General features: G+C 46.7%; 4 protein-coding genes across 5 annotated transcripts; 3 read left to right on the top strand and 1 right to left on the bottom strand.

Annotated features, from left to right (window-relative positions):
- Window positions 1–55: 55 nt before the first annotated feature.
- On the top strand, window positions 56–3594 carry si:dkey-21c1.4 (nascent polypeptide-associated complex subunit alpha, muscle-specific form). The gene is made up of 5 exons (XM_037463028.2): window positions 56–414; window positions 985–2082; window positions 2239–2349; window positions 2540–2656; window positions 2750–3594. The coding sequence occupies exons 1-5, from the start codon at window positions 405–407 to the stop codon at window positions 2776–2778; spliced, it is 1365 nt and encodes a 454-aa protein (XP_037318925.2). The 5' UTR covers window positions 56–404; the 3' UTR covers window positions 2779–3594.
- Window positions 3595–3718: 124 nt separating this feature from the next.
- Window positions 3719–12094, bottom strand: bicral (BICRA like chromatin remodeling complex associated protein). 2 transcript variants are annotated; one of them, XM_037463024.2, is made up of 13 exons: window positions 11897–12094; window positions 9717–9770; window positions 9426–9471; window positions 9052–9100; window positions 8894–8959; window positions 7380–8612; window positions 7237–7285; window positions 7110–7150; window positions 6959–7008; window positions 6698–6843; window positions 6444–6538; window positions 6256–6358; window positions 3719–6168 (listed from the first exon to the last, which is right to left on the bottom strand). In XM_037463024.2, exons 3-13 carry the CDS (start codon window positions 9464–9466, stop codon window positions 5756–5758), a joined length of 2286 nt encoding a protein of 761 aa, XP_037318921.2. In that variant the 5' UTR covers window positions 9467–9471; window positions 9717–9770; window positions 11897–12094; the 3' UTR covers window positions 3719–5755. The 2 variants fall into 2 exon arrangements, with proteins under 2 accessions (XP_037318921.2, XP_037318922.2); XM_037463025.2 differs by lacking the exon at window positions 11897–12094 and adding an exon at window positions 11632–11681.
- On the top strand, window positions 10148–14893 carry tbcc (tubulin folding cofactor C). Its single transcript, XM_037463030.2, has 2 exons — window positions 10148–10264; window positions 12723–14893. Exon 2 carries the CDS (start codon window positions 12841–12843, stop codon window positions 13870–13872), a length of 1032 nt encoding a protein of 343 aa, XP_037318927.2. The 5' UTR covers window positions 10148–10264; window positions 12723–12840; the 3' UTR covers window positions 13873–14893.
- Window positions 14894–15219: 326 nt separating this feature from the next.
- prph2a (peripherin 2a (retinal degeneration, slow)) lies at window positions 15220–19644 on the top strand. The gene is made up of 3 exons (XM_037463029.2): window positions 15220–16595; window positions 17856–18102; window positions 19425–19644. The coding sequence occupies exons 1-3, from the start codon at window positions 16015–16017 to the stop codon at window positions 19629–19631; spliced, it is 1035 nt and encodes a 344-aa protein (XP_037318926.1). The 5' UTR covers window positions 15220–16014; the 3' UTR covers window positions 19632–19644.
- Window positions 19645–27078: the final 7434 nt, after the last annotated feature.

The raw sequence follows: 27078 nt of genomic DNA, 5'->3' as shown, positions 1-27078 counted from the left end.
AGCGAATCATCTGTTCAGTCGACGGCTGACGTCATCAACGTGATTCACTAACGGTCACGCTGCGGCAGTTATGGCCCATCTCTGGCGATTGACATTTTTAGTGTGTCACTAAATGCATGTGTGTAGAAATACGTACAAAGCTAATTTTAGCTAACATTTGTTTATCTACTTACATTGAGGCAGCTGAAGCGCCACCTAAAGGGTCCTTCCCCGGAGCAGCAACAGAAGTTATTAACGTAAAGTACATCGATACAACCGTGATTCCGACCCGCGTGAACATTCAGGTTGAAACCACTGTGTGTCAACGTGACAATTTACGTCGATTTACGTCATCGTTTGACGCCGTTTCAACTTTGGGGGAAATGATTTCACCTGTTTAACGGTTTTTGACAACACGTGCAGAAATGAGCTCTGGTAAGTGTCACGAGAGTTTAATGTGTCCTTCGCGAGTGACACCACGCGATATAACTTATTTTAATATGATTGTTGATAATGATAATATGATTGTTATTATTTGTCTCCGGACTTATTGTACAGCTGAGTGATGCATTCACATTTACAAGTTTATGCGCATTTAGAAAGTGCTGATGCAAAGTAAAAAAAAAAATGAATGAACGAAACTAAATGTCAGTATTTCTACTTAACAGTAATTAGTGCAGTGATATTTAGATTTCTTCATCGGAGTACGTTTTTCTCCACTTGCTATCATTTTGATCATTATTTTATTCTGTCGTTTCCAGCTTGTCAAAATTGTCTTTGGTGTTTTTCCATGTGTAAAATATTTTTCATGTATAGACTGACAAAACACACAATTTGAATACAACACCATTGGCATTCCATAAAGTTTTATGACCAAAAACCAGACAAAATGATCTGTTATGTATATAACTGTAAATCAAAACCCTGCCACACGAGACTTGTTTTGACCACACATCTGTCTCCCCCCCCCCCCCCCCCCCCCCCCCCCCTCCTCCCCCCACACAGAGGTGTGCCCCTTCTGCGGCAAAATTTACAAAAGGCTAAAGAGTCACCTGCCGCACTGCAAGGCGGCAGCGAGCCCCGACACACCTCCGACCAAACGTGTCGCGGCGAGCGAGACGACGACGACGACGTCATCGTCTGCACAGCTGGTCGCGCCCTACAGCGGACCAGCGGCTGAGCCCACGCAGGCCTTGGCGGTGACGTTGATTCCGCGTTTAAAGAAGAAGAGCAAGAAGAAGTCTGCAGCGCCGTCCCCGGATTCTGCGCCACTTCCGCCTCCGACTGAGAAGACGAGGCAAAAGCCGCCGCGGCGGATCGAGGGCGCCGTCGTTCCTCCCTCCATCACCGGTTCCCTCGCCTCCTCTCTGTCGCCGCCTCTGCCGCCGCCCCCCGTCCCCAAAAAGCAGAGTCTCCGTGCTTCGATAGAAGCAGCAAAGACCAAACGCGCCTCTGAGGGAGCCGGATCGGCCTCGGAAGACCGGCCCTCGGGTTCAGCTCCATCGGCGGCCAGGAGAGAGGACGGCGCCCTTCCTGCCGCTCCGTCCACAGCCGACAGACCCACGGCGGCCTCTGAAAAGAAGGCGGCGCGGGCCAAGAGGGCCGCAGAATACCTCTCCGCAACCAAAGATGCCCCCAGCTCGCCGGACTCTCGAGGCCACCAAAGCGGTGCTCGTGCGAGAGCCGAGTTCTGGGCGGAGGGCGGCCGGGAAGTTGAGGAGTCATCTGTGAACGAGGTGTTCTTGAAACCAGGAAGCGGCCACAGGGCCGGGATCTCCCTCCAGGACGTCAGAGCCACGCTCGGGCGAGCCAGCGGCCCCCGTCGGCCCGCCGGGACCAGCGTCCTGAGCCGGGTTGAAACCACCGACAAAGCGGCTCCGGCTCCACCTGCCTCCCCTGCGGCCTTCCCGCTCCTTCCCGGCCAGCTGCCCCCGCCGCCGCGCGCCGTCAGCGCCCACGGGGGGGGGGCGCAGATGGCGCCGACGCACACGCGGCTTTCCGACCCTCTGCCGGCAGCGGGGGGGGAGGCGTCGAGAGGTGGCGACGGGTTGAGGTCGTGGCTCGGGGTCAGGGAACAAAACGCAGCCGGCAAGGGACCTGAAGGTCGGTATTTCGTCGGGGGGGGGGGGGAGTGGTCTTTTGGTCTTTGGACGGTTGTGTTTGAACATCATCGAATTCTACTTTGGTTTGATATTCAGTATTAAAATGTTGAAAAAGAAGTATAGAAGGGTGTGTTATTTTTGTCCCGTCGATGTGCAGGTGCTCTCGCACAGCGGCGTCTTGCCCAGGTGAAACTGAAGGAGTTGCCCGAGTGGCTCAACCGCAGGAGCCCCAGCCACCCGAGAGACGTGGTGCAAATGGTGCAAGGAGGTGAGCAACACGCTCTATAACACACACACACACACACATACACACATATATACAAATCTCCACAGGGCCCAATGTTTGTGGGAGCCAATCGGCTGCTGCTTAGGGTTTGACGGACATCTAATGCTCGGCAGGGGATTGACTGTTGAACTATTGCTTCCCCCCCCCACCCCCTCCCCTGTGCTTCCACCAGGCTGGCGGTGGTATAACAAGAGGTACATTGACGTGAAGAAAGGCGGTGTAGGTGGACTGGGCATGTTGTTGGCGGGGTACTGTGCGCTCGGCTACATCTGGAGTTACCCTCATCTGAGTGAGTGTGTGGATCCTTCTCATTTCTGGGAGTCGGTCGATGACTGAGAGCATGTTTGTAGTTGATGTCGTTTCCTTTTTCCCCCCCCCCCAGAGCGTGATCGCTGGAGGAAGTACCACTAATGTCAAGAGGAAGAGCGTGCGTGCGTGTGAGGGAAGGCTTTGGGACCTAAAGGCATTTCTCCCATTAACTCCTAGTGTAAAGAATCCTAACATTTCCACAGACTTCACACTTGAGAGTTTGCTACCCGTACAACATGGAACACGTTTCTTTTGACCTTTTGTGAGCAACAGGTTGGCTTCTCTTGGCACGAAGGCTGGACACAACGAGCCCAGCTCTGTTAAATGATAACATCTGTTTGTGTATTCCTTCCAAAAACGAGCCCTTCCCGACTTGCTGTTTCCATCCATATAGCTAAGCTGAGCTCGCCTGTAGCTTTTATATTGTGGAATGTGTGGTATCATTTTTATTTAGTACCTCACCAGAACAGGAAAAAGCAGTGTTTCAGAAAAAGGCAGAACTATTCCTTTAACTAGTGGAAGCGTTGGGATTCTCTTCCTCTCAAATGATTTGCACCCGCACAGCATCACCAAAGATGAAAGCCGGCTTTATCATTTTTTTGTATTCATTCACGTTGTCACATACTCTTCTAGTTGCCCCCATTTCAGTTTGAGAAGGAAAAAAAAACTTCCACAACGGAGCAAAACAAATGTCCTTACTGGAATCCGTTTGGCCGCCACGTGACTCCTCGGCCGCCACCAGGTGTCGCTGTTGTGTCACCAAAAGCCACTCGGCTGCGCAGTGAAGCGTTTGCATAGTTTTCTTCTGCTCCTTTTGTGTCGGCGTTGGGGGCCCAGGGGTCAACGAGGATTATACAGTGTGTGATCGTATTCAAAATTAATTTATTGTTTACTCTCCTTGCTGCTGTAGTGAACACACATTAGCTACAAATGAAGAAATTACATGTTTTTTTTCTACTTGTAATATTTTTTTTTTGATGCCCCTTAATAGCAAACACAATAAAAAATATTTTCTTAACATTCTTTTTTTTTTTCTCCATACAAAAATTATAAATATTTTGTTTCACTCTTTTTTTTCCTTTTTTTTTTTTTTTTACAAAACAACAAACTACACAAATGGAGGCAGAAAAACATTTTTCAAACGAAAACGGGAGAAAAAGCAGAGTCTGTTCCCTCACACACTGATGTGCATCCAACACAACAACACAACGCGGCCCCCCAACACTCGACTACTTTGTGCAAGTCCCCAACTGGCTTTATTGTGGATTTAAGTGCTAAAGAGGCACAACGTCTTGCAGCAACAACTCCAAGGAACAAATAACAGAACGCACACTCCTGACAGTTTTTCTCAGTTTGCACTGGCAGACACACACGAGGTCCACGTGGATTGAGGCAGAGATACGGACGGGCTGCGATAGCCGCTGTGAGCTGAAGAGAAAGAAGAAAAAAGCGTGTAAAAGGCCTCCGGTCTTTATCCTAAGCTTTGCTCCGGTGCTGGATTCTGTGCATTTGGAGAAATGTCCCACAGGTACAGAATCACATGTTCAATATTTCAGATTTAGTTCTTTCTCGTGGTTGAAATATCTCCGTGAATTCAGTTCAGGCCCAATAAAAGTGAATGAAACTCTTTCAGAGCCCAGCTTCAAAGGAAACACCACGGAGACGTAATAACCAGAGTAAAGACGGAGAGGAAGGTCTCTCTCTCTCCTGGTTTTGAGTTTTGGTTCTGTTGCCGAGTGGGAAGAGGGAGAGAAATCGAAGAAAAGTGAGAGAGTTCTCTTGGGAATGAAGTAAGAAGTTTGGCAATCGGAAGGACCGGGTGACACAGCAGTGTGTGTGTGTGTGTGTGTGTGCGCAGGTTAACTCACCGACACACACACACACACACACCAACCGACGCGTCACGGGAGAGAAGCGTAGATAGCTGGGTACGATCAATACGCAGAAGGCAGACCAACGTACCTACAATCAATGATCATTCAAACAATGTTGCTGTATTCAAAAGCGGGGGAAACACATCACGACAAACAAAATCCGTCATCTTTTTTAATGTCGTTCCTAAAAATAAAAAAAAGAGGAAATAAGAAAAATAAACTGTAACATAACTTCCTCAATCTGAGGACTAAGCTCCCCTTGACACAAACACACTGTGAAATGCTATAAGTGGTTGAGAGTATCTGTCGGGGCTCGCATACCTTTAAGGTACAAAAGAAGAAATGCCAAAGAAAATGTTACTTGAGCACAAGAAAAAAAGAAAGAAAAAAAAAGCATTGCGGAGTACAGTAAAACTACTATACATGTCGATGGGACTAATGTGACAGGTTGCTCGTGGGGCTTGAGGTGATCCTTGCTGCAGCCAGCTGAAAGCAGGCAAACACATTTAGGTTCTTTTCCCCCCATATTCAGTTGAGCCGAGCACACTCGGGGTTCTTCATGTAGTTCTGGAAAAAGCAACGGTGCGTTTAGTGCAATTGGTCTACGTGAATGTTTCTCTACCGAGCTAACCTGGAAGGGAATCTACGCCTCCGCTCCGTGAACCTAGACGGCGCGTCGTACTTAAAGCCTGTGTGTGTGCATGTTTGCAATGCAATTTGGGATTTTCCTAAATAGACCTCCTTCATGTAAACACTTCAAAAACAAAGAAACCGAGCGTCAGGCACAGATTCGTCACTTTGTTGCTCCTCGTCCCGAAATATGGACATGAACTGGCACGAAAGATCAATGGGTGAAAAAAAAAAGGGGACTCTTGTAACTACTGAAATTGCGGACCCTTCCCCCTTCAAAATGAGGGTAAAGTAAACAGGAACTTATTCCATCTGTGAGCACGTTGCATTGCACACATTCCCGGATGTTTTAAGGTAAACTTGAGTGCCTGCATTCACCTGGAGTCATACCAACCCCCCCCTCCCCAAAAACTCAATACATGCTACATGGTCGGAGATGGTATCACAAAAGATAACAGACCTGAAAGAAGAGTTCACCTCCCTTCACACAGGTAATGGGGGGGGGGGGTACAACAAATATCACAAAAACATGACCTCGGCACGCTCAGAAGTCCAAACCAGGGGTGAAATCGGCCCTAACATTCCAAGATGCTGTTGACCGCCGCCTCCAGAGCAGAGTCCGCGTCGCCGCGCGGGGGGGAGGTGAGCTGAGCGGGGCACTGCGGCTGGACCGGGTGGGAGGACGGCTGCTGCGAGCCCGGGTAGTGCGTCTGTCCTCCCGCCGAGGCTGCAAAGGGGGAGGGGTTACCTGGCGGACAGCTGTTGGCGGCGGGGAGGACGCCGTCGGGCCCGTAGTGTTGCTGAGATTCCTTCAGTTCCAGGGCGCTCTTGTTCTCCCCGAGTCTTTTTGCTCCGCCCCCTCCCGGGTCCCCACAGTCTGTCCTGTGCGGTGGCTCCGCGGAGCCTCTGTCCGACCGAATGTGGGGGGGGGCGGGATCGTGGGAGAGCTTGGATTTTATTCCGCAACAGAAGTCTTCAAAGAAGGCGTCTGTGAAACGGGAGAAGAGAGGAAGGAGTTCAATAAGAACCTTTCTGTGGGGCAAACCTATGGGAATTATTATTATTTTTTTTATACCTGGATCTACGAGAATCATGCGTTTGTCCTGCGTCAGGTTGCTGCGCTCCTCTTGGTTGAACGTCCTGTCAATCATCACCATTTCCGACGAGGGACTGGAACGCTGCGGGGGGGGGACAGGGGAGGGAACTCTTTAGCCCCCCTGCATTGTCATAGGGTCAAACACCGGTGTAGTTCAGCATTAGTACCTCGGCCTCCACCATCAGCAGCCGTCTGTATTTGTTCACCATTACATGCGTCCTCATCAGCACTTTAGTTGCAACGACCTCAAATTCTTCATCCACTGTCACAAAGAAAGAAAAACGTTATAGATAAAGGTACATTTCAAAAACACACTTTTACTCTGCAAATTGATGCACATCCACGTGACAAAAATCTGGGCTGCAGTTTCCTGCCACCTCCTGCAGGTTTACAGATGAAACTGTTATTTCGGAAGGTGTACCCTGAGAGAACTCCTCCTGGCTGGGTGGAGCGCCCTGGAACACGTGGTACGGGAGGAGTCTTTGCAGTGCGTCGTCGATTGAATTGAACCGGCGCTGATCTAGGGTCTGAACTCCAGCGTGGTCCTTCCTCAGCTGTAGTAAAATCCTGCAGAGGCCACGGGGAATAGGCACGCTTCGTAAAAAAGGCCCGAAAGGCGTGCTCACTAGAGAAAGGTTGCAAATTTGGTGCAAATGTAAATCACGATAACACAAAAACCCACATTTCTGCTCTTGTAAGCGGCGGCAGGGCAGGTCTCTTCTGAGCACTGACCTGTAACGAGTAAAGTTGAAACCATAGAGCCTCTGTTGTCACGATCAGCATATACATACACACACGTGTCCTTGAGCGCCAAAGAAATTGGGGTGATTTACCTGAGAGTTGAGCTTTGAATCTTGAGTCATGGTTGTCATGGCTAAAAGAGTTCAAACAAATTAGTCAACCTCATTGTGCGTGGCAGACTGTATTTAAATATTGTTACTTATTAACAGCACTTAATACCATATATGCTGCCGAGCTGCGCATGCTTGAGGCCCGGAGATGAAGAATTCTGAAGAAGAAAAAAAAATAAAAAATGAAACCAAAGTGATGTCAGTGGGATAGAAAGTCTCCAATGGAACAGCGCCAGGGGCCTGGCGTCATACCTGTCTGTAGTCCTGCTCCTGCGTCACAGTACCAGCTATAGGGGACAGAGAAGTGCAATTCTGCGTCTGAGTCACTAGGAGGCGCTGAACGGGGCTGGCGGACACTTGGCCTTGGCGGCCGATCCCCGCCGTCGCCGGGCCAACCAGAGTCAGGCGCCCGGGGGCGGGCGATGTCTGAACGGAGGCCGAGTTCGCACAGGAAACCCCGGTCCACGTCTGAGTGACGGCCCCTGCCACCTGACTCCGGCCGACTGCTCCCTGATTCAAAATGAGCTGGCCCCCCGGGGGGCCGGCGGCGAAATTCTGCCCGGTAATCGAGTTGGGGTCGGCGGGGCCGTTGTGGTTGCCGCCGGCTGGCGTCAGGGACAGCGAGCCGGGCAGCAGGAACTGTCCGGGTGGGACGCTCGCTTGGGCCTGCTGCTCCGGGGCGGGCTGCACGACGATGGAGCCGTTGGCCGAGTACGGCCCCCCCGGTGCGGCGGCGCTAGCGTTCGCCACATTAGCCCCGCCGCTGGGAGCGGGCTGCAGGCCGAGGCTGTAGACGGTCTGAGCCCCGGGTTGGAGGGGTTTAGGCTGGATCGGTCTGACCAGAGTCTGGGTCCCTCCGGGGCCTCTCTGGATGATGATGTTTTGGAGGGGAATGTTTTTGAAGGGCAGGCCGACTTGGCCCACCTGCCCTTGTGTCGGAGCGAACACCTGCCCCCCGGTTGCGCCCCCGCCCGCCGCGGCTACAGGCGCCCCCGGCCTCAGCACGAGCTGAGGAGTCCTCTCCAGGCTGCTCAGAGTCATCACGCCAGCACCCGCCCCGAAGGACCCCAACACCTGGATGTGCTGGGCGGAGCCATTGGGCAGCTGGGAGACACCTTGCATGAACTGTCCCGTGGGGAACGCAGCGGTCGCCGTGGTTACCACACCCCCTCCATAACCCCCGGGGACCAGCTGGGAGGGGAAGGAGACGGGAGCCTGCACCAGAGTGGGAGCGGGCTGGGAGTCTAGTAAGGCCTCCTGGGCCAATGTCTGCTCCGTGATGTCGGCCTCCATGAGAGACTTCTGTAGGATGTCAAAGGGCTGGTCCTCTCCCCCGACATCCACCCCTCCGGGGGAGTCGCCGGACCCCAATTCATCCTCGATGAATGAAAGGCTGCCGGAGAGCTGGAGGCCTGCCCCTGTTGAATCGTCGCCGAATTCACCCATTGTAGAAGAGCCATCCTTGAGGCCGGAGTTTGAGCCAACCTGAATGAGGCATTGAGAGGAACAGAGCAGGAAGTGGGAAACTGTTTGCATGTGAAGTGGATATGGAAGACAGCCTTCCTTTAGGTTTCTTTATAACCTCTAAAAAAAAGATGAACTTTTCCCCCGAACTTATTTATAAGATCATTTTTCATGTACTTTCCCATTTTTGTCACCTCACAAAGTAACAAACAACTAAAAACTTTTGCTGGGCTCTCGGTAGATTTATCTCCGTACGAAGTGACGTGTGTTGTTGAAGCAACCGAATCAAAAGGTAAACTCACCGTGTCACTGGAAAAAAAGGACGAATCCGACCCAAAAGCAGCGTTTGTTACATCATCCTCCTCGATCTGCAGAATACAAAATAGATTCTTAATGCATTGAAGTGCAGTAAGTACTTGGCAAAGAATGACTGTAAGTACACAGTGAAAGAATCACTCACAGACTTGCTGTTGCTGCCATGGAGATAGTCATTCAATGCGTCCACATCTCTGAGAAAGGGTGCAGAAGAGATTTTAACATAACATGAATGTCCTTTCACTTATGTGTGCTTGAAAAGGGGGGGGGGGGTTGAACTGGTCCACATCTCTGGGGAATGGGACACTGAAAATAGACTTACAACACATTATTTTCTTTTACAAAATCAGTTTGCAGATACTCTGGGTTTTGATTTCAAAGAGGAGCTGTGGTAATTTAACTATTTATCAAGAAAAATGTGTGGCCAGTCGCTTGTTGAAGACAGATGTAGGTTCATGCATTCATGAAGTGACGATATGTCCATAATGTAAAAACAGTTTCATAAAGTCGTTTTTTTACCCTAAAATATCCAGAAGATGACGATCATCCTCATCATCCATGACACCTGAAAGGGGAAGGGGGGGGGGGGGGGGGGGGTTCAAACGTAATTCAGCAGATGAGGAGATGGCTATGAATTTTAGATGTGGTAATTCATGTATAAATATGCATGGCTCATTGACTGCTAGCTTCATTAATCATGATAATAAACCTCAGTAAATCCCGTCCTTTCATGCTGAAGTAGCAGCGTGCGTGCTGTTAAGAGCTCAACACGTGGACGGATGTGTTTGGTAGTAAAGACGTCTCACTCACAGATTTCCAGCAGGAAGCATGGGTTCAGTCATTTAGCACCCTTAGTTTTCTGGGCTGCAGGGTGAGGAAACTGCATTTAGTAATATCACATAATCATGAAAACGTGTGTGACAGGCCGGGGTGCAGGAGTGTTAGGATGTGGGATCAGGAGTGTGAGAAATAAAGGGGAGGGTGGGGGGGCAGTTATGTTCAGGTGTTGCTGTGGGATTGCTGTATGTAAGTGAAGGACAGGATGGCCTTCATCCCCCTCCTACAGACTTTTTTTTTTTTTTTTCGGCCTGTGACACACACACAAACTCCCACCCATTACGCTCCTCTGCTGTCACACATTGGTTGTCTAGCCCGACTGAAAATTGCCATTAGAGTGTAAATAACTCCACCCTGCTGCGTTTGTGCCACAGTTAGTTTTGAGTTCCTACGTTGAGGTTTTTTTTTGGCTTTATGTTGTGTCAGCCAGCAACGGTGTGCAGCAGCTATCTCGGTGCCACGTAATGCAAAAGGGGGGACAAAAACCCATGTTCACTCGTTTGAGCCAGCAGAGAAACGGGGTAACAAGTGTTTGGATGTCTGTGCAATTAATGTGTCTTTGTTTTAACGTGGTTTGTTTCTGTTTGAGCAATGTGGAGAACAGAGGGAACTTTATCTGGGAAATTAAAAAGCCCAGTAGTCATTAAATAGAAAATGGTCTTTGGGTTCATAGGACAGGGTTGTACTTTGATTTAAGTCATGGGAGAAATGGAGGCTGGGTTCCTGGATAAGTGCAAAAACATTTCTGCTGCAGTGCTACAAAATGGCGTTTACCCTGCCATAGGCTGTCTTTACACCAGAGCCACGTTCAGCCTCCATCTTTGGTTCAGGGGGGACAAAGAACGACGACATGGCGTCCGAAACGAAGAAGCTCCGTAGAACTAACGACATCGCGATTTAATTACCAAGCAACCCGCGAAGCCGTCGTTTTTTGATACAGAATGTTGTCATTTATTTAATGTCCACACGAACTGACCTGACGCTTGACATTATTTTGAAAAGCAATGCGACGAAACGAGAGGAAGAAATGTCGACATTTTCTAAACAAAAAAAAAGAAAACAATTAACCGCAACATGTTTTTATTTCACATATAAATAATTCCCACTTCAGTACCGCTTGTGTATTTTCTCACAGCGACGTTACGAATTAAACGCGTCGCATTTAACTGAAATTCAATCGCCACATAAAGACGACAGCGCTGAAGTGCCTTCGCTGAAAATAAAATGGCGTTTTAAAGGGCAGTTCAAAACCAACCAAATACGCGATTTATCACTCGGTTGTGACCCCGGGTTATTTTATTCGGTCACCGCTCCCGATTCATTTTAAACAGCTTTGCTTGAACCCACACTCATCAACCGGGTCTCCGCCGCCGAGCCGGTTTCCTTTATCCAGCTAACGTCCGGCTCCCGGGTTCTACGTCCCGTAAAAAAAATAGACCCGGCCGACGGTATGATAATCGCATTCAAAGCAGCACAAACACGCCCGTCGTCCAGCCCGTAGCTGGTGGTCGCTGACGTGATTATTTCCTTCTCCGTCGGGGAGGCTTTCATTTGTCTTCCATGCGGCTCATCTGTCAACGTGAACGGAGACCAACACACACAAAAAAAACGGGTCACATTTTGTATCGATACGCCGAACCGACGCGTTTCAACAGGGAGGATTCCCGTGTTCCGGTCGGGTAGAATCTCCGAACTTCTTTTTTTTTTTAATGTATTTTTACGATAAAACACCGGCCTGTTGCGGTTAGCTAGCCGCGATGTCGTCGACGCCTATTTTTGGAAAACGTCGGGTGGAATTCACCGACCGTTGCCAGAGGACTAAACCGTGTCGAGCCCGTACATAGTTATCCCGATTAGCACAACATAAAGACGACTCAAAGAGGCAAACCCTTTTACTCCTGTCTCACTCCTCTTGAAACCCAATATCTCCATTTGGCAACTTTTAATTTGCTCCCCCCCTCCTTCTCCTCCTCCTCCTTCTCCCTCTCCCACTCACATATTTTTTTTCTCACTGTCCCTGTTCTGTCTCGAATGGATTTTTCTCTCCGCTCAAACTCTCTTCCCTCCCTGAAGGAAGGGAGGAAGGAGGTTGTGTGTGTTTTTTCCTTGAAATTTTTATCACAAAATTATAATACACTCAAAGGGAAACTCACCGTCATGAAAAAGCAGTGCCTTGTCAACGGGGTTTCCTCGCCATCACCGCACGGGTCGTTGGGGTAGTGCACAGAACAAGGCAACCCAAATCATCAGTCTACGCTAGCATCCGACTCGCTAAATATTAATAGGAATTATCAAAACAAAGAAGTAATTATTATACACATATTTTTGTGTGTCAATTTAAAATATATTAAGAGTTTGCTCTGCACTATTGGATATCCGATAAATGTTATTAGAGCTAATCATCATCAACGGTAGAGGGCGGGCCTCGAAAGTATGCCACACCTTGACGTGGCTCAGGTAGGACCTTAGTTACTGTAGAAACAAATATTGCCGAGTCACCTATTGATCCACATACACTGTACTGCGAGGGGATTCAAAGTTAATGCAGCCTTTTTTTTCCTGTTGGGTATTAAATATACATTTATATATTCTCCCGATGATATTCCAACACAGTTTTTTTTATTTGATTTAAAGCAGACAGATGAAACATCACTTTTTTCGATGTACACAAAACCAGGGACTAAAAACAAAAATACACAATGCACACACTTATATACATATACACAAATGCTTATACACTATATATATATATATATCCCAAATCCGATTTCCCTCGTAGGGCTTTACAAATATGTTTATATGATGTTACTGTAAATGGAAGTTGTAATAAATGAATAATAATAAATGTATGTATATTACAAAAAAAAGTTACGTACGGTCTAACCGTTATTTTCCAGTTTACACATGTAAATATTCTGGTACCTTCCCATTGAGGGAAATATAGGTATCTTAGTGGAATTTCTAACAGTCTCCGCCCAGGATTCCCTGTCATGACATCCTCGTAACGCCAGGTGGCGGTAAGCACCCTAAAACAGTCTAAAGCCACGAAGAAGACAGCGTGACGCTTCACTTCCGCAACAACTGACAATTTGACAACATGGATGCGACACACGAAGCTAGCCGGGAAACTGGGTTTGCGGGCGAAAGTGGCGCCGTGATGATACAAGAGCGACTTCAGAAGCGGCACCAGGCGAGGGCAGAGGACGCCGAGCGGAGGAAGGAAGCCAAAGACAGCAAGTCCGTGGCGGAGGAAAAAGGCGAGTACTTTTCCAGCACTTTCAACACCGAGCGGGCGTCCATCGAGGAGATGCTGTCCGCTTGCTCCGGAGCCGACCGGGCCGCGGTGACCCGACGGCTGGAGGAGGCCACGGCCAAAACGGTCCAGCTGCAGAAGTTTCTCAACGACAGCATGCTGTTTCTAACGCAGTACGAACTGAGGAAGGCCCAGGCCGCCCTCCTGAAACTGCAGTCCGCCATCGCCGAGGCCCGAGAGGAGGCTCTGCCCAGGAAGAAGTTCGCCTTTCGAGCCCGCACCAAAGCGACGGATAAAGTGGCGGAAACGCCGTCGCCCGAGGCCGACACCCGCACAGACTCTGGCGTTGCCAAGGTGGACGGGGCCGCAGAGTCCGAGCAGTGCAGCTTCTCCAACATGGACAACGTGAGTCTGACAAAGACCGCCGTGGATGTCCAGAAACGAGACGTGCTGTTGAGTCACCTGACGAACTGCAAGGTCCGCCTGTTCGGTTCCCCCAGCACGCTGCACCTGAAACACATCGACGGCTGTGAGATCCTGTGTGGGCCCGTGAGTAGCTCAGTGTTCATAGATCACTGCAGAAACAGTACGCTGGCCATCCCGTGCCAGCAGCTGCGCACCCACCACACCACGGACACAAGGGTGTACCTGCACGTCACCAGCCGGGCCATCATAGAAGACTGTCACGGCGTGAGCTTTGCCCCTTTCTCCTGGTCTTATCCCACCTTGGAGGAGGACTTTGAAGTGTCCGGCTTGGACCGGGACCGCAACAACTGGAGCCAGGTGGATGACTTCAACTGGCTCGCTGCCGGAGCGCATTCCCCCAACTGGACTGTCATTCCAGAAGCGGACAGGAAGACCACGTGGGACCTTTAGAATTGAGTTTTGAAGCATTGTTATTTGGCTAAGTAACATGCCAATCAAACCATCATTTGGAATGTTTATCATTCCTGAAAATGAAAAGGGTTTTCATCTTTATGCTGCTGCTGTTGTTTATTAATGTACTAAGACTGAAAAATGGTATGTTGGCACTCAAGGGCCTCGCGTCTTAGCAAGGCATTTTTCATCCAGTATTTCGCTAAGATTAAACCCTGCGTTAAATTAATTCAGTTTTAAATTATTCTGCTCATGTGTGGCAAACCTGCTGATCCTTTCTAACAGATGTCACTGTGGTCTATAGGCAGATGTGGAACTTCCTTATCAAAAACGGGTGTATTTCTGGCTCAATAAATCGTCTCTTAGTCGTAGTCTATGAACTATTAAAGAAGGACATCTGATTCATAATGTTACAAATGTAGAAGTACTTTTCAAAACTACTGAAATCTTTTGAAAAATTCTGAAGATTCATCAAAGGACCATTCAAACCATTTCGGCATGAATGCTGCTGTGAAGTGCTCTCTCACAGCGGCACAGAATGTGTCTCCTTTCTGGTGGATTTTAACAGACCGACGTGAATAAACAACAGATAATAACCCTCGAGATGTCGTGCCTTAATGCAGCTGTCAACCACAGACGCAAAGTGGAACTGACCGAAAGCCACTACATCCACATTTTGTAGAAAAAAAGGACGTTTTAAGGTATTGAATATTAAATGTAAGACAAATAAAGAAACTTCCTGTTTAATAACAGGCGTGTTGGTTTGTGGTGTTCACTTAATGGGGAAGCTTCCTTCCTCTTCTAAACAACTGATAATCAAAAGCTCTCTCGTAGTGCTCATTTACGAGGTCACTGTCTTGTCCTGGTTGAGGAGTGCAACACACATTATTACGAAGCAGCTCCGTAAAGGACACTTCAAACATTTAACGGAAGAATTCACCATTCCACATATTTAATCCAATGGTAATATCTACAATGCAATTTAAAGAAGATAAATAAATGCAAAAAAACAGTATTTACCAAACTCTTGAGAAAAATTACTCACCATGGTCTCTTATGAGCATTTATAAGCAAATATATTGATCAATAGATTGATATAACAGATATTGATGTCCGTCAAGTAGTGTTTGCATTAGACGCATAAAGAACTAATGTAGGAACAGTTATAAAACGACAGCATTGTGTGTAAAAATGATTTGTATGCTAGTATTAAGTGCTTAAATGGCTTCACAGTTGTTTTTGATTCAAGTGGAAATAAAACAATAATTGAAGGCAGTTTCCCTTATTATCTCATAAAAATCAAATTTTCTACAATGTGTTGTAGAAAATTTGTGTCTACAATGCGTTTCATCAATCCGATGCGTTCCAACTTTGTTCTTTTGTGTTTGGTCTGGAAGTGATTGATTACACCTTCAGCCTGAAAACGGGTTCTTTTGTTTGCGTTAATGGGTCACCAGGGCTCGAGTCGCTCTGTGGCTTCCAGACTTCCAGCTTGCGTAAAACCTGTGAATGAGTAAGTGCCCCCGTTATTAGCTCCACGGTGTCTTGTCAGACTTCAGCTGATGCCGTTACCCCTCCCGGGTGCGTTCGATCAAGGCGACCATGACCACGTGAACGCTCAAACCCATTACGGCCCCTGGCAGCGGCTTATGATCAGGCTCATCTTGTGTAGAGGGATTTTCTTCAAATTGGATCAGGCCCGCTTACAGGGGCTTAGCATGACGTACTGCAACTTTGAGTTCAATCACGAGGATCCTCCACGGCAATCCTCCACCTCTCCTGGAGAACGCGACGCCACAATTAGCCTCACCCGTGTGTTGCGGAAGACAAAAAAACAAGTCGGGGGAAATAAACCCGTGTGAAATCTCCAGTTTCTGTCATGATGGGAGAGGAGATCTTTTTCAAGAAATAACACCGCTGATCTGCTCCCGGGTCGTCCTGGGTTCTTCTTGCTGTGCTTCTTCTTTTTTTTCTTCTTCCCGTTGCTGTGGGATGGATCGCAGGCTGAGCTGACCCTCCCGTCCCGTTGGACCAGCCAGAGGAGACTTCCGACAGCCAAAGAGACGGCGAGGCTCTAGGTCACCAGTCGACTCTCGTCTTCTCACACCAAGGACAAATCGAAACAAAAAAAAAGGTTGAACAATGGCGTTGATGTTGGTCAAGTTTGACCTGAAGAAGCGAGTGAAGCTCGCTCAGACGGTCTGGTTCATGTACTGGTTCGCCGTAATGGCCGGCGTGCTGGTCCTTAGCATGGGCCTGTTCTTTAAGATCGAGCTGCGGAAGCGCTCAGAACTTATGGACAACAACGAGAGCCACTTCTTGCCCAACCTGCTCATACTCATGGGTCTAGTGGCCTGCGGCATCAACGCCTTCGGGGGCAAAGTCTGCTACGACTCGCTGGACCCCACCAAGTTTTTAAAGTGGAAGCCCATGTTGAAGGGCTTTTTGTTGTTCTGCGTGGGGTTCAACGCCCTTCTGGTGGCGACGTCCCTGCTGTGCTTCATGATGCGGATCCCCCTGCAGTTCACCCTGGCCGAGGGGCTGAAGAACGGCATGAGGTACTACAAGGACACGGACACGCCGGGGCGCTGCTACATGAAGAGGACCCTGGACCTGATGCAGATAGAGTTTCGTTGCTGCGGAAACGAAAACTACAGAGATTGGTTTGAGATTCAGTGGGTCAGCAACCGCTACCTGGACTTCAGCTCAAAGGAAGTCAAAGAGTAAGTGCGAGCAGAAGTCAAAGCTTAATCACTTTCATAGAAAGTGACCGTTGTTTTCAAAGTGGAGGCCGATGAGGTGGGGTCCCAACATCATTTTAAGTTCAGTGTAAGTGGATTAGAGTTGAAGTCGGGGCAGGTGTACTTTTCACTTTCGTCGAGCGGGGATTATTGTTACTGAACCAATGGCAGCATCGGGGGGGGGCGGAAGGGGGCGAAGGACGTTACCACGCAGTTTTAGAGATAAGGTCAAGGAGAAGGGAGATGATTAGTACCAGAAACAAGATACACATGATCAACCAGGCACAAGAAGGGTGTTGTTCCAGTCCGGCCTCGTTGTGACCACCGGCTCGCATCGACACAACAGGTTCATTGTGTTGAGGGGGGCAGTCTTTTTAGCGTTGGCACCTGGCTAGTGTTTAATCTCACGGATTACAGCGTCCATGTCCTTCAAGAATCAGTGTCCTGTCCAATCAGAGGACGACCTGGCCACGCGCCAGGGACAGCCCTGCACGGCAACACGATGTGTAAACACTGGGCGTGTGATTATTAATATACTGGGCAGTAAGGTATGGAGACGGCTGGCGAAAACTCATGCGTTGCCAAAATGACTTTCAAAACCCTCCTTAAATATCTTTAAATGTCACTGCGGCCGTCTGATTCACAACGTCGTGATTGGTATCCAGAACCTCCCCCAGAAAGGGTAGAATGTTTGTCCCGTCGTGTTGAACAGTCATCTGGGACATTTGGGGTTATCAGGTGTCGTCGTTTCCTGAAATCACTTAACTATTTCTTACCTGCTCTGATCTTAGTAATCCAATCATACGCGTCTTTTCACTGACCCAGTACCGTCCGTCCATCGATCCCCATCAAGCCCCTTTGAGTCAAGTTGGATGTCACTTGTAGCTGTGCTTGTGCGGCCTGTGGGGCGGTGTGATAGAGATGGATCTGAATGGATCGTTTTATTAATACTGGAGGGGTTCTTCACAATGGCAACATGAATATAATACTAATGAAGACTTGGCCCAGGAAAAGGTCATAATGCGACCCCCGTGAAGCTGTAATGGTTTGATCCATGTTTGGCTTCTTATTTTTCATTATGTTATTTTTCTTGTTTACATTTTATTGTGTTCAGTAAATGAAAAGATGGAAAGTTTGGCAAAAATAAACATCAAGCCTTACAGGTATTTTAGCAAAAGACAACGCAATCGTTTTGATCAATTTCGGCCCAGACTAACGCGACACTCTGCCTCGTCCTCTCAGCCGCATTGGGAGCAACGTGGACGGCCAGTACCTGATGGACGGCGTGCCCTTCAGCTGCTGTAACCCCAGCTCCCCCAGACCCTGCATCCAGCACCAGATGACCAACAACTCCGCGTACTACAGCTACGACCACTACACCGAGGAGCTCAACGTGTGGAAGCGCGGCTGCCGCTACGCCATGGTGTCCTACTACGGCGGCTTGATGAACACCATCGGAGTCCTGGTGATGCTGGTCACTCTGCTGGAGGTCAGGGCGCAACCGACACACAGATACAAACCAATGTGGTGGAGTAACTGCGCCGTGACCGAGCGTCGAAACGGGAGATTTTCCCACTTTCATTTCGTGATAGTGAAATACTTATACTTTTACTTTTGGACACCATCCGGGGTCGTCCCGCGCAGCGGAGTAGACCGTCCCAAAACTGTCACTTTCTTCCACGCACCCACATGCAGGATGCTTAGCTGAAAAGTTAATTATCAGTGTAAAAGTACACTGGAGTACTGGATTGTAGCCATGCACTCCCACATGTACTTTAGAGAAGGTAGCAAACTCCCCAAAAATACCTCATATCCAAACTATTTAATAATGCAAAGCCTTGAACCCAGTTGACACTTGCTGCATCTTCCCAAACATCCTTCCGGTTGCCAGGTAACCCCGTACCATCTTCAGCATCCCACTTTCTACCTGAACTCCTCTTGTCAACTTTCCTCTGAGCCTCCAGTGCCAACATCAGCTGTTGTCATTGTTGTTTAACATCCGAGAGGCTGATCGCCGTTAAACAGAGCAGTGACAAACATTTAGGGATCAATCCTCAAAGCCTCCCTTCAGCAGGCAAACGTTTGCCTGTGGATTCAGATTCAAAGATTGGACGCACGGCGAGAGGAATTAAGAGTAGTTATTCAAGCGCCCCTGACACAGACAGTGGGCTGCGAGACGGCGTCGTGGGTTAATCTAATGCAGGTGAAAGGACAGACTCGCTTCCTGGTGCGTCTTAAATGCTTAAACTCAATTAGCCTAAAGATTGACTTCAAGGAGAGGAAGATTTCAAACATCTCGCCACATCTGTCGCTTTCAACGCTCTCTCACACACACACACACACACACACACACACACACACACCACTTAATTTATATGCTTTCACACGTGCACATGAATGTACCAATACATTAATGTGTGTGTTTTTTTAAACAAGCAAACAAGCAACTTTTCTTTGTCCTTTTGTAGATCTAAATATTATCATTGAATCTCTTTGCTTTATAATACATTTCAATACAGTAAAAAGTGCATTAATTAGTCTGACATTTTCAAAGGTCTCATATTGTCAGAATAAAAGTCCAAGCATATTTATTATGTTATAATGACAATTAAAAGTGGTACATGAAACGCAGTAAAGTGCTTTTTTTCTGTCTACATCTGTTCCCCCGACCAGTTCATTTCAGGCAGCTCATCACCATGAGCATTTGTGGTGCAGGTTTTGCATTGAAAGGACCCTTAGACGTGCCTCTATTGATCCTCCTTGGCGAGAAGGCGAGAGGTTCATCTCCCCATGTGTTGCCGTCCGCTGCAGGTTGCCGTGACCATCGGCCTGCAGTACATCGACAGCTCCCTGTCCACGCTGGCCAACCCGGAGGACCCGGAGAGCGAGAGCGAGGGCTGGATCCTGGAGAAGACGGTGAAGGAGACGTTCACCGACATCATGGACAAGATGAAGTCCATGGGTAAAGGCACCAAGGTGGAAGAGGGGGAGGAGGCGGGTGTCGCCACGGTGAGCTGAGCTAACCCCCCCCCCCCCCCCCGGCAAAAAAACTGACAGCACTCCCCACCTGAAGAGCACGGGAAGAGGGACGCGTGAGAGCACTACATTTTTTTTTTTTTTACCAACAATTTATGTAGACATTTCCTTTCAAATGGACTCCTCGCATGCATAAGTATAAGTTGTATGTTAACACATAGCGAGATGTAATGTGTAGGGTAAGTTAAGCTATGGTCATTATGGTTTTCCCCCCAACCAACCAAACTCCTCTCATCTTTGCTCCACAGCATACTTTTAAAGTGATTTACTTGTTTTGGTTTTCCAACACTCGGTTTGGATCTTTAAAAAAAAAAAAAAAAAAGGTGATAAGTCAAGTAAATGTTGATATGTATGGGTAAATGTCAGATGCTTTGCAATCAAAAGTAAACATGTAACTTTTTTTGTTGGTATTGTTGTTGGATAGTTTGGCGGGGATTGTGGTTGCTATGCAACCGCCCCCCCCTTCTTCACATGGAAGTCAGAGGTGCAGATGGAAGAAAAAAAAGCAATCTATAGCAATTTGGCTTGTAGCTGATAGGGTTCATAGACCCTGCAAACAAATCGCATCCTCCACGCAGCTCTCTCTATACTCCAGTCCACCGTTTGTCCCCGATGAGGACTGGATAAGCTCCCGAGATGGAGTAAAAATACAAAGTTGAATAGATCAGCTGGAATAGTGCTTGAACGTTGTGGCACAGGGTGGAAAGCGTGACGCATGGGGACGTGGATTTGAGCCCCGCAGGCGAGAACCACTGTGAATCTGTGGCGGACGACTGAAATTGGCAGCTAAGTCTTGGCTTCTGTCCCCTGTACTGTAAATCTCAGATCCTCTTTAAGTTTTCCTTGTGCATTGAGTATCTGTATATTGACACACATGTATGTATATTCTAACACTGGGTTACTGTCTTTGTAAATAGTGTAGAAAAGATGACAAATTCCAATTTTTTTAAAAAGAAATATACTGTAATTAAGCAAAATATTTTATTTTAAATCCATGTCTAAGTTTTTTTTTTTCAATTTCTTTTCTTGGCTTTCTATGTAGAGGAAGAAATTATTCTGATGTGAAAAAACAAATAAAGAATTATTAGAGAATTTTCCATAGTGAAATAAGGATGTCGTGTTGCCTCGACCTTTAGTCACACCAACCTGGGATCAGGAGGCGATGCATGCTGTGTGCAGGGTTCCTGATTAAGGCAACAGGATAAGGGCAATTATGGCATTACTGCTTCCACATGGACAGCGGATGATTCTTCACATGTCCAATGTACGGGGAGGAGAGGGGGGGAGGGAGGGGGGACAAACACAAGATGCTTTCACCAACAAAATACAGCATGCACATGTGTTTGCATGTAATTTCTCTTGAAAAGTGTAGAGTTTTCATGTACAACTTGATACATTTATACTTTAAATCAGCTCTAAATTGAGCTTTGACATCAGAGGTTGAAAGCTACAAATCCCCTGTAAGTAAGTAATATCAACCAGTAAGGTACAGTTTTCTCTTGAAACATTGTCGGCCGTGAAAAAAAGTGTAAATCTAAACTCCACAACATGCTACTGACCCCACACACGAATAAAAAGCACACTGGCTTTAGTCTAGGTTTAGTCACAGCAGATGGGGGGGGGGCATGAATGGTGAGCAGGAAAAGTAAAGAGGCCAACTCTGCACGGTATTTTTGTTGGACCAAAGCACATAACCGGCGCTGAGTAGATAAGAGGCCTAGGCGGCTTTAGATTAGCATGAGCCCCTCAGCCAGGTGAGCAGGTGATGTCCTGCTGCAGCGTCACGGAGACAGAGACACACAAAAAGACCGACACAAAGGGACAGAAAAGGGACAGAAATCGACGCCCTCAAAGGGATGAAAAAAAGGACTAATTGTGGAGCAGAATGGCCCCATATTTAATATCTGAGGTACATATGTGTATACAGGTATATATATATATATATATATATACACTCACCGGCCACTTTATTAGGTACCCCATGCTAGTAACGGGTTGGACCCCCTTTTGCCTTCAGAACTGCCTCAATTCTTCGTGGCATAGATTCAACAAGGTGCTGGAAGCATTCCTCAGGGAGTTTGGTCCATATTGACATGATGGCATCACACAGTTGCCGCAGATTTGTCGGCTGCACATCCATGATGCGAATCTCCCGTTCCACCACATCCCAAAGATGCTCTATTGGATTGAGATCTGGTGATTGTGGAGGCCATTTGAGTACAGCGAACTCATTGTCATGTTCAAGAAACCAGTCTGAGATGATTCCAGCTTTATGACATGGCGCTTTATCCTGCTGAAAGTAGCCATCAGAAGTTGGGTACATTGTGGTCATAAAGGGATGGACATGGTCAGCAACAATACTCAGGTAGGCTGTGGCGTTGCAACGATGCTCAATTGGTACCAAGGGGCCCAAAGAGTGCCAAGAAAATATTCCCCCCACCATGACACCACCACCACCAGCCTGAACCGTTGATACAAGGCAGGATGGATCCATGCTTTCATGTTGTAGACGCCAAATTCTGACCCTACCATCCGAATGTCGCAGCAGAAATCGAGACTCATCAGACCAGGCAACGTTTTTCCAATCTTCTATTGTCCAATTTCGATGAGCTTGTGCAAATTGTAGCCTCAGTTTCCTGTTCTTAGCTGAAAGGAGTGGCACCCGGTGTGGTCTTCTGCTGCTGTAGCCCATCTGCCTCAAAGTTGGACGTACTGTGCGTTCAGAGATGCTCTTATGCCCACCTTGGTTGTAACGGGTGGTTATTTGAGTCACTGTTGCCCTTCTATCAGCTCGAACCAGTCTGGCCATTCTCCTCTGACCTCTGGCATCAACAAGGCATTTCCGCCCACAGAACTGCCGCTCACTGGATGTTTTTTCTTTTTCGGACCATTCTCTGTAAACCCTAGAGATGGTTGTGCGTGAAAATCCCAGTAGATTAGCAGTTTCTGAAATACTCAGACCAGCCCTTCTGGCGCCAACAATCATGCCACGTTCAAAGTCACTCAAATCACCTTTCTTCCCCATACTGATGCTCGGTTTGAACTGCAGGAGATTGTCTTGACAATGTCTACATGCCTAAATGCACTGAGTTGCCGCCATGTGATTGGCTGCTTAGAAATTAAGTGTTAACGAGCAGTTGGACAGGTGTACCTAATAAAGTGGCCGGTGAGTGTATATATAAATGTAAAGAGCATTTTTTATGTCAGTATATTCTTGTATGACATGGCATCTTATATGCTGAGTGAATAATATATAGATATAAATATAGAGAAAAGTACAATATTAGCTTAAATTTTAGTTCCAGTACTTGAGTGAATACATCCCTGAATTAGTTGAAAGTGCTATGTGCAGTGTGGATCAGCATTTAGATCACTGATCATGAACCTTTAGATCACTGATCATGAACCTTTAGATCACTGATCATGAACCTTTAGATCACTGATCATGAACCTTTAGATCACTGAACATGAACCTTTAGATCACTGATCATGAACCTTTAGACCACTGATCATGAACCTTTAGATCACTGAACATGAACCTTTAGATCACTGATCATGAACCTTTAGACCACTGATCATGAACCTTTAGATCACTGATCATGAACCTTTAGATCACTGATCATGAACCTTTAGACCACTGATCATGAACCTTTAGACCACTGATCATGAACCTTTAGATCACTGATCATGAACCTTTAGATCACTGATCATGAACCTTTAGATCACTGATCATGAACCTTTAGATCACTGATCATGAACCTTTAGACCACTGATCATGAACCTTTAGATCACGGATCATGAACCTTTAGACCACTGATCATGAACCTTTAGACCACTGATCATGAACCTTTGGATCACTGATCATGAACCTTTAGACCACTGATCATGAACCTTTAGATCACTGATCATGAACCTTTAGATCACTGATCATGAACCTTTAGATCACTGATCATGAACCTTTAGATCCCTGATCATGAACCTTTAGACCACTGATCATGAACCTTTAGATCACTGATCATGAACCTTTAGATCACTGATCATGAACCTTTAGATCACTGATCATGAACCTTTAGATCACTGATCATGAACCTTTAGATCACTGATCATGAACCTTTAGATCACTGATCATGAACCTTTAGACCACTGATCATGAACCTTTAGATCACGGATCATGAACCTTTAGACCACTGATCATGAACCTTTAGACCACTGATCATGAACCTTTAGACCACTGATCATGAACCTTTGGATCACTGATCAGTGTATTTGTTCACCATTTGCTGCATCAGGCGAACAATTGGCTGCTATCTATATTGTTATACTGATTTAATTTAAATGTAACTATACCATCTGAACCCATCGGCTCAGGCCTGTCTGTGTTTTGTGTGTTCCAACCCCACTGCCTGATGGAGGAGTGCAGTACAGTGATGTGACCACCGGGTGGAGACACGGGCAGAGTTTTCACATGCGAGGGTCAGGCCATTTAATACTGGACAGAACTAGTCTGTAAATACCTCTCCACAGGGCTGGATATCCCATCCAATACAACTTTTGATCACAGCTAAGACACTATTTATGTCTACTCATTAAGGATGACTTATTCAGTCAGGATGATGCCTTCATGCAGCTGTTTTGCTGTTTTTATTTAGGAGATTGGTGTTGATATATTATGTTCGCTTGGTTATTATGGGCTTATAGATACATACATTTATTTGCTAATCATCTTTTTTATTACTAATCAAAATGAATGTTGTGGATTATACGGTCCAACATTTGTTAGTATAAAGTGACTTAAATTTGAAAACTAAAACTTTTAAGACCAATACAGCACCTCAAGAGAGCTACTTTTGTTTGATACTGATGCACTTGTAGAGAAAGAAACTACCTCTCAAAATGAATAATTCACCAAAACCCTGCCTCTGATGTCATTTCCAAACAATGAATGTTCACAAAAAGACCGGAGCAACATCTGTTCACTTTCCTGTGGAGACACAAACAAGCTGCCCTCAGCCTCCGCAATAATATAATAAAGACGGATAAAAAACAAGAGATAACACTGACTACTCTCGTGTAGTTAGGTTTCCAGCTGATTCACTTTCTTTTCCCTGACAGGTTGATTTGTGAGCTCATTGCTGCTTTGTTCAACCCCCCCCCCCCAAACTACTCTTTGGGTGTGTGATTCATTTTGGCTCCAAATATCTTCCAAACTTCCTCTTTGTCATCGCCAAATTTGCTGGCATGCACGGAACGCCGTGGGCTTCCACTGAAGGTCCACAAGGGGGTGTCATTCCATCAGTGATCATGTAGCAGGTGTGGCCTCCCGCACTGCTTCCAAACAACCTCAAAGATAAAGAAAATGTATTACTGTGGGACAAAAGAAACACCTCTGAGGTGATTTAAATTAAATCCCGTTATATGTGATGATGTAAACTCCTTATATAGTGTCTCTCTCACGCTGCAGAATCCTCCCTCCAAACATTGCTGAGAAAAAAACAAAATGTACTCAGGCAGAGTATAAATATCACCACTAATTTGTTACTTTCACGATTAAGGAATTCCCTTTATAGTGTGTAAATGTGACAAAATAGTGGAAAAAAAGAGCACCAGTGATTTTCAGTTTGGCAGTTTTGTGTGACCAGAATAAATAAATCCAAAAATATTTATGCTGTAGGATGATGTAAAAGAAGTGTCACGCAATGAATATACTGAACCATTACTATTATATTTATTTTTACTATTTGAATTATCTATTCATTTGTTGATAACAATTATGTTCAATTAGTCTGCCAACTATTTCAAACCAACTTTTTGATCGCAGTACATCACAAAACTGGGAAAAGTCCAATTCTAGTCAGCTAGAATTCAAAGTGACATCTTTAGATCAATGACAATCAAAAGTTTCTAGAACTCATGTTACTTGTTTGTTCGTTCCATCAGAACAAAACCTAAAAATAATGTAAATAAAGTATTCTTTATAATGAATTAAGACAGAAAAATGATCCCATTCACAATGCCAGAACCAGAGATTGTTGGTTCTCTGCGTGATAAATGACTCATTGAATATTACAATAGTTTGATTTTCAGTCAATACAAGTAAGTAAACTGATCCAAAAAGTGAATGTCATCAAAATATAAAACGAACAGCATTCCATTTATATTAGAAAAAGCTACCAATCCAATGCTAAAACCAGAGAATGTATGGCATTTATTGTACTGCAAACCACAAAAACATGAATCGATTCTCTAAATAAAACAGACGAATAATCCCTTAAATAACCAATGGTTTCAGCATAAAGAGATACATACATTGCTTTGCATTTAGAGAGAAAATGGTGATGGCGTGATTTGAAGTGATATTAAACAGGTTGGACATCCTCATCTTGATCTTATTGTTTAAGCCAATAGGGCGGGGCTGTTACGCTACGTATCGCATGTCACTCCAAACTTCCAAAACTATGGGCTGAATAAATATGGCGGAGAGAAAGAAAAGCAGAGGCAGAGAGAGCGAGAGAGAGAGAGAGGGGGGGGGGGGGAGTGAGAGGGAGGGAAAGGGAGAGGGAGAGAGAGGCCCGTGACTGGTAGATGTGTGGCCGTGCTCAGAGGGGCATTGTTGGATCTATGAGAGGACAATGCACTGCCCCCGCCCTGAATACTCGCCATACCAGCTGACCAGCCATTACCGACACTGCTGCTGCCCTGTTACACTTCCCACTGCTCTCTCTCTCTCTCTCTCTCTCTCTCTCTCTCTCTCTCTCTCTCTCACACGCACACAAACACACACACACACACACACACGCTGCATCCCACCCAGCCTCAAGCTCAAGTTTGATCCTACGAGGCCAAACGGTGCTTTGTGCATAACAGTGGACAGAGGAGAGAAGCCAGGTGGGAGGCCTGACAAAAGGCTCAAGTGAAGGCATGCGCGGTCACACATGTCGTCTCGCCTGCGTGTGCGTGTGCGTGTGTGTGTGTGTGTGATTTACAGCAGGTTAAGTTTAGCCACTAGCACCTATCTGTCCCCTCAGCAATAACGTTTCCCTTCCAGCCACCCCGGAGAGCAGCGACTCACACGTCCATCCATCTGTGCGTCTTCAAAGCGTCGCACCTTCTTATTATTTCAGGATCCCCGACAGAAGTCCTGAAAGTTGGAGGGTGTGAGCGAGAGGGAGAGACGAGTACCGTGTTGCGTGAAGAGGTCCGAGAGGCTTTAGTGGACGTTAGAGTCAGCACCGGACTGCTAAGAGTAGCTCATTAATACCGAAGTAGGATCAGCGAAATGTGCTTATTTCCAAAGAGAAAGTTTGAAAGTAAATTAACAGATCTTGTAAAAGATCTTTTGTTTGTTTGAAATGTTTTGAAATTATATTTACACCTGAAATCTCTCAATGGGTTAAACTTACGTTACCTTTTCAAGCCCAACGCAATAAAC

This window comes from Pungitius pungitius, chromosome 21 (assembly GCF_949316345.1).
Source record: "Pungitius pungitius chromosome 21, fPunPun2.1, whole genome shotgun sequence".
NCBI lineage: Eukaryota > Metazoa > Chordata > Actinopteri > Perciformes > Gasterosteidae > Pungitius > Pungitius pungitius.
This window is presented reverse-complemented; position numbering and strand designations above follow the sequence as displayed.

Coding starts and splice junctions, on each gene's coding strand:
- tbcc (XM_037463030.2), top strand. CDS start 12,841: ATGGATGCGACACACGAAGCTAGCCGGGAAACTGGGTTTGCGGGCGAA.
- prph2a (XM_037463029.2), top strand. CDS start 16,015: ATGGCGTTGATGTTGGTCAAGTTTGACCTGAAGAAGCGAGTGAAGCTC. Junction 16,596..17,855: donor AGCTCAAAGGAAGTCAAAGA/GTAAGTGCGAGC, acceptor TCGTCCTCTCAG/CCGCATTGGGAGCAACGTGG. Junction 18,103..19,424: donor TGCTGGTCACTCTGCTGGAG/GTCAGGGCGCAA, acceptor CGTCCGCTGCAG/GTTGCCGTGACCATCGGCCT.
- si:dkey-21c1.4 (XM_037463028.2), top strand. Junction 2,083..2,238: donor AGCCGGCAAGGGACCTGAAG/GTCGGTATTTCG, acceptor GTCGATGTGCAG/GTGCTCTCGCACAGCGGCGT. Junction 2,657..2,749: donor CTGGAGTTACCCTCATCTGA/GTGAGTGTGTGG, acceptor CCCCCCCCCCAG/AGCGTGATCGCTGGAGGAAG.
- bicral (XM_037463024.2), bottom strand. CDS start 9,466: ATGGATGATGAGGATGATCGTCATCTTCTGGATATTTTAGG. Junction 9,101..9,425: donor CATCTTCTGGATATTTTAGG/GTAAAAAAACGA, acceptor ACCCTTTCTCAG/AGATGTGGACGCATTGAATG. Junction 6,359..6,443: donor TGCTGATGGTGGAGGCCGAG/GTACTAATGCTG, acceptor CCCCCCCCGCAG/CGTTCCAGTCCCTCGTCGGA.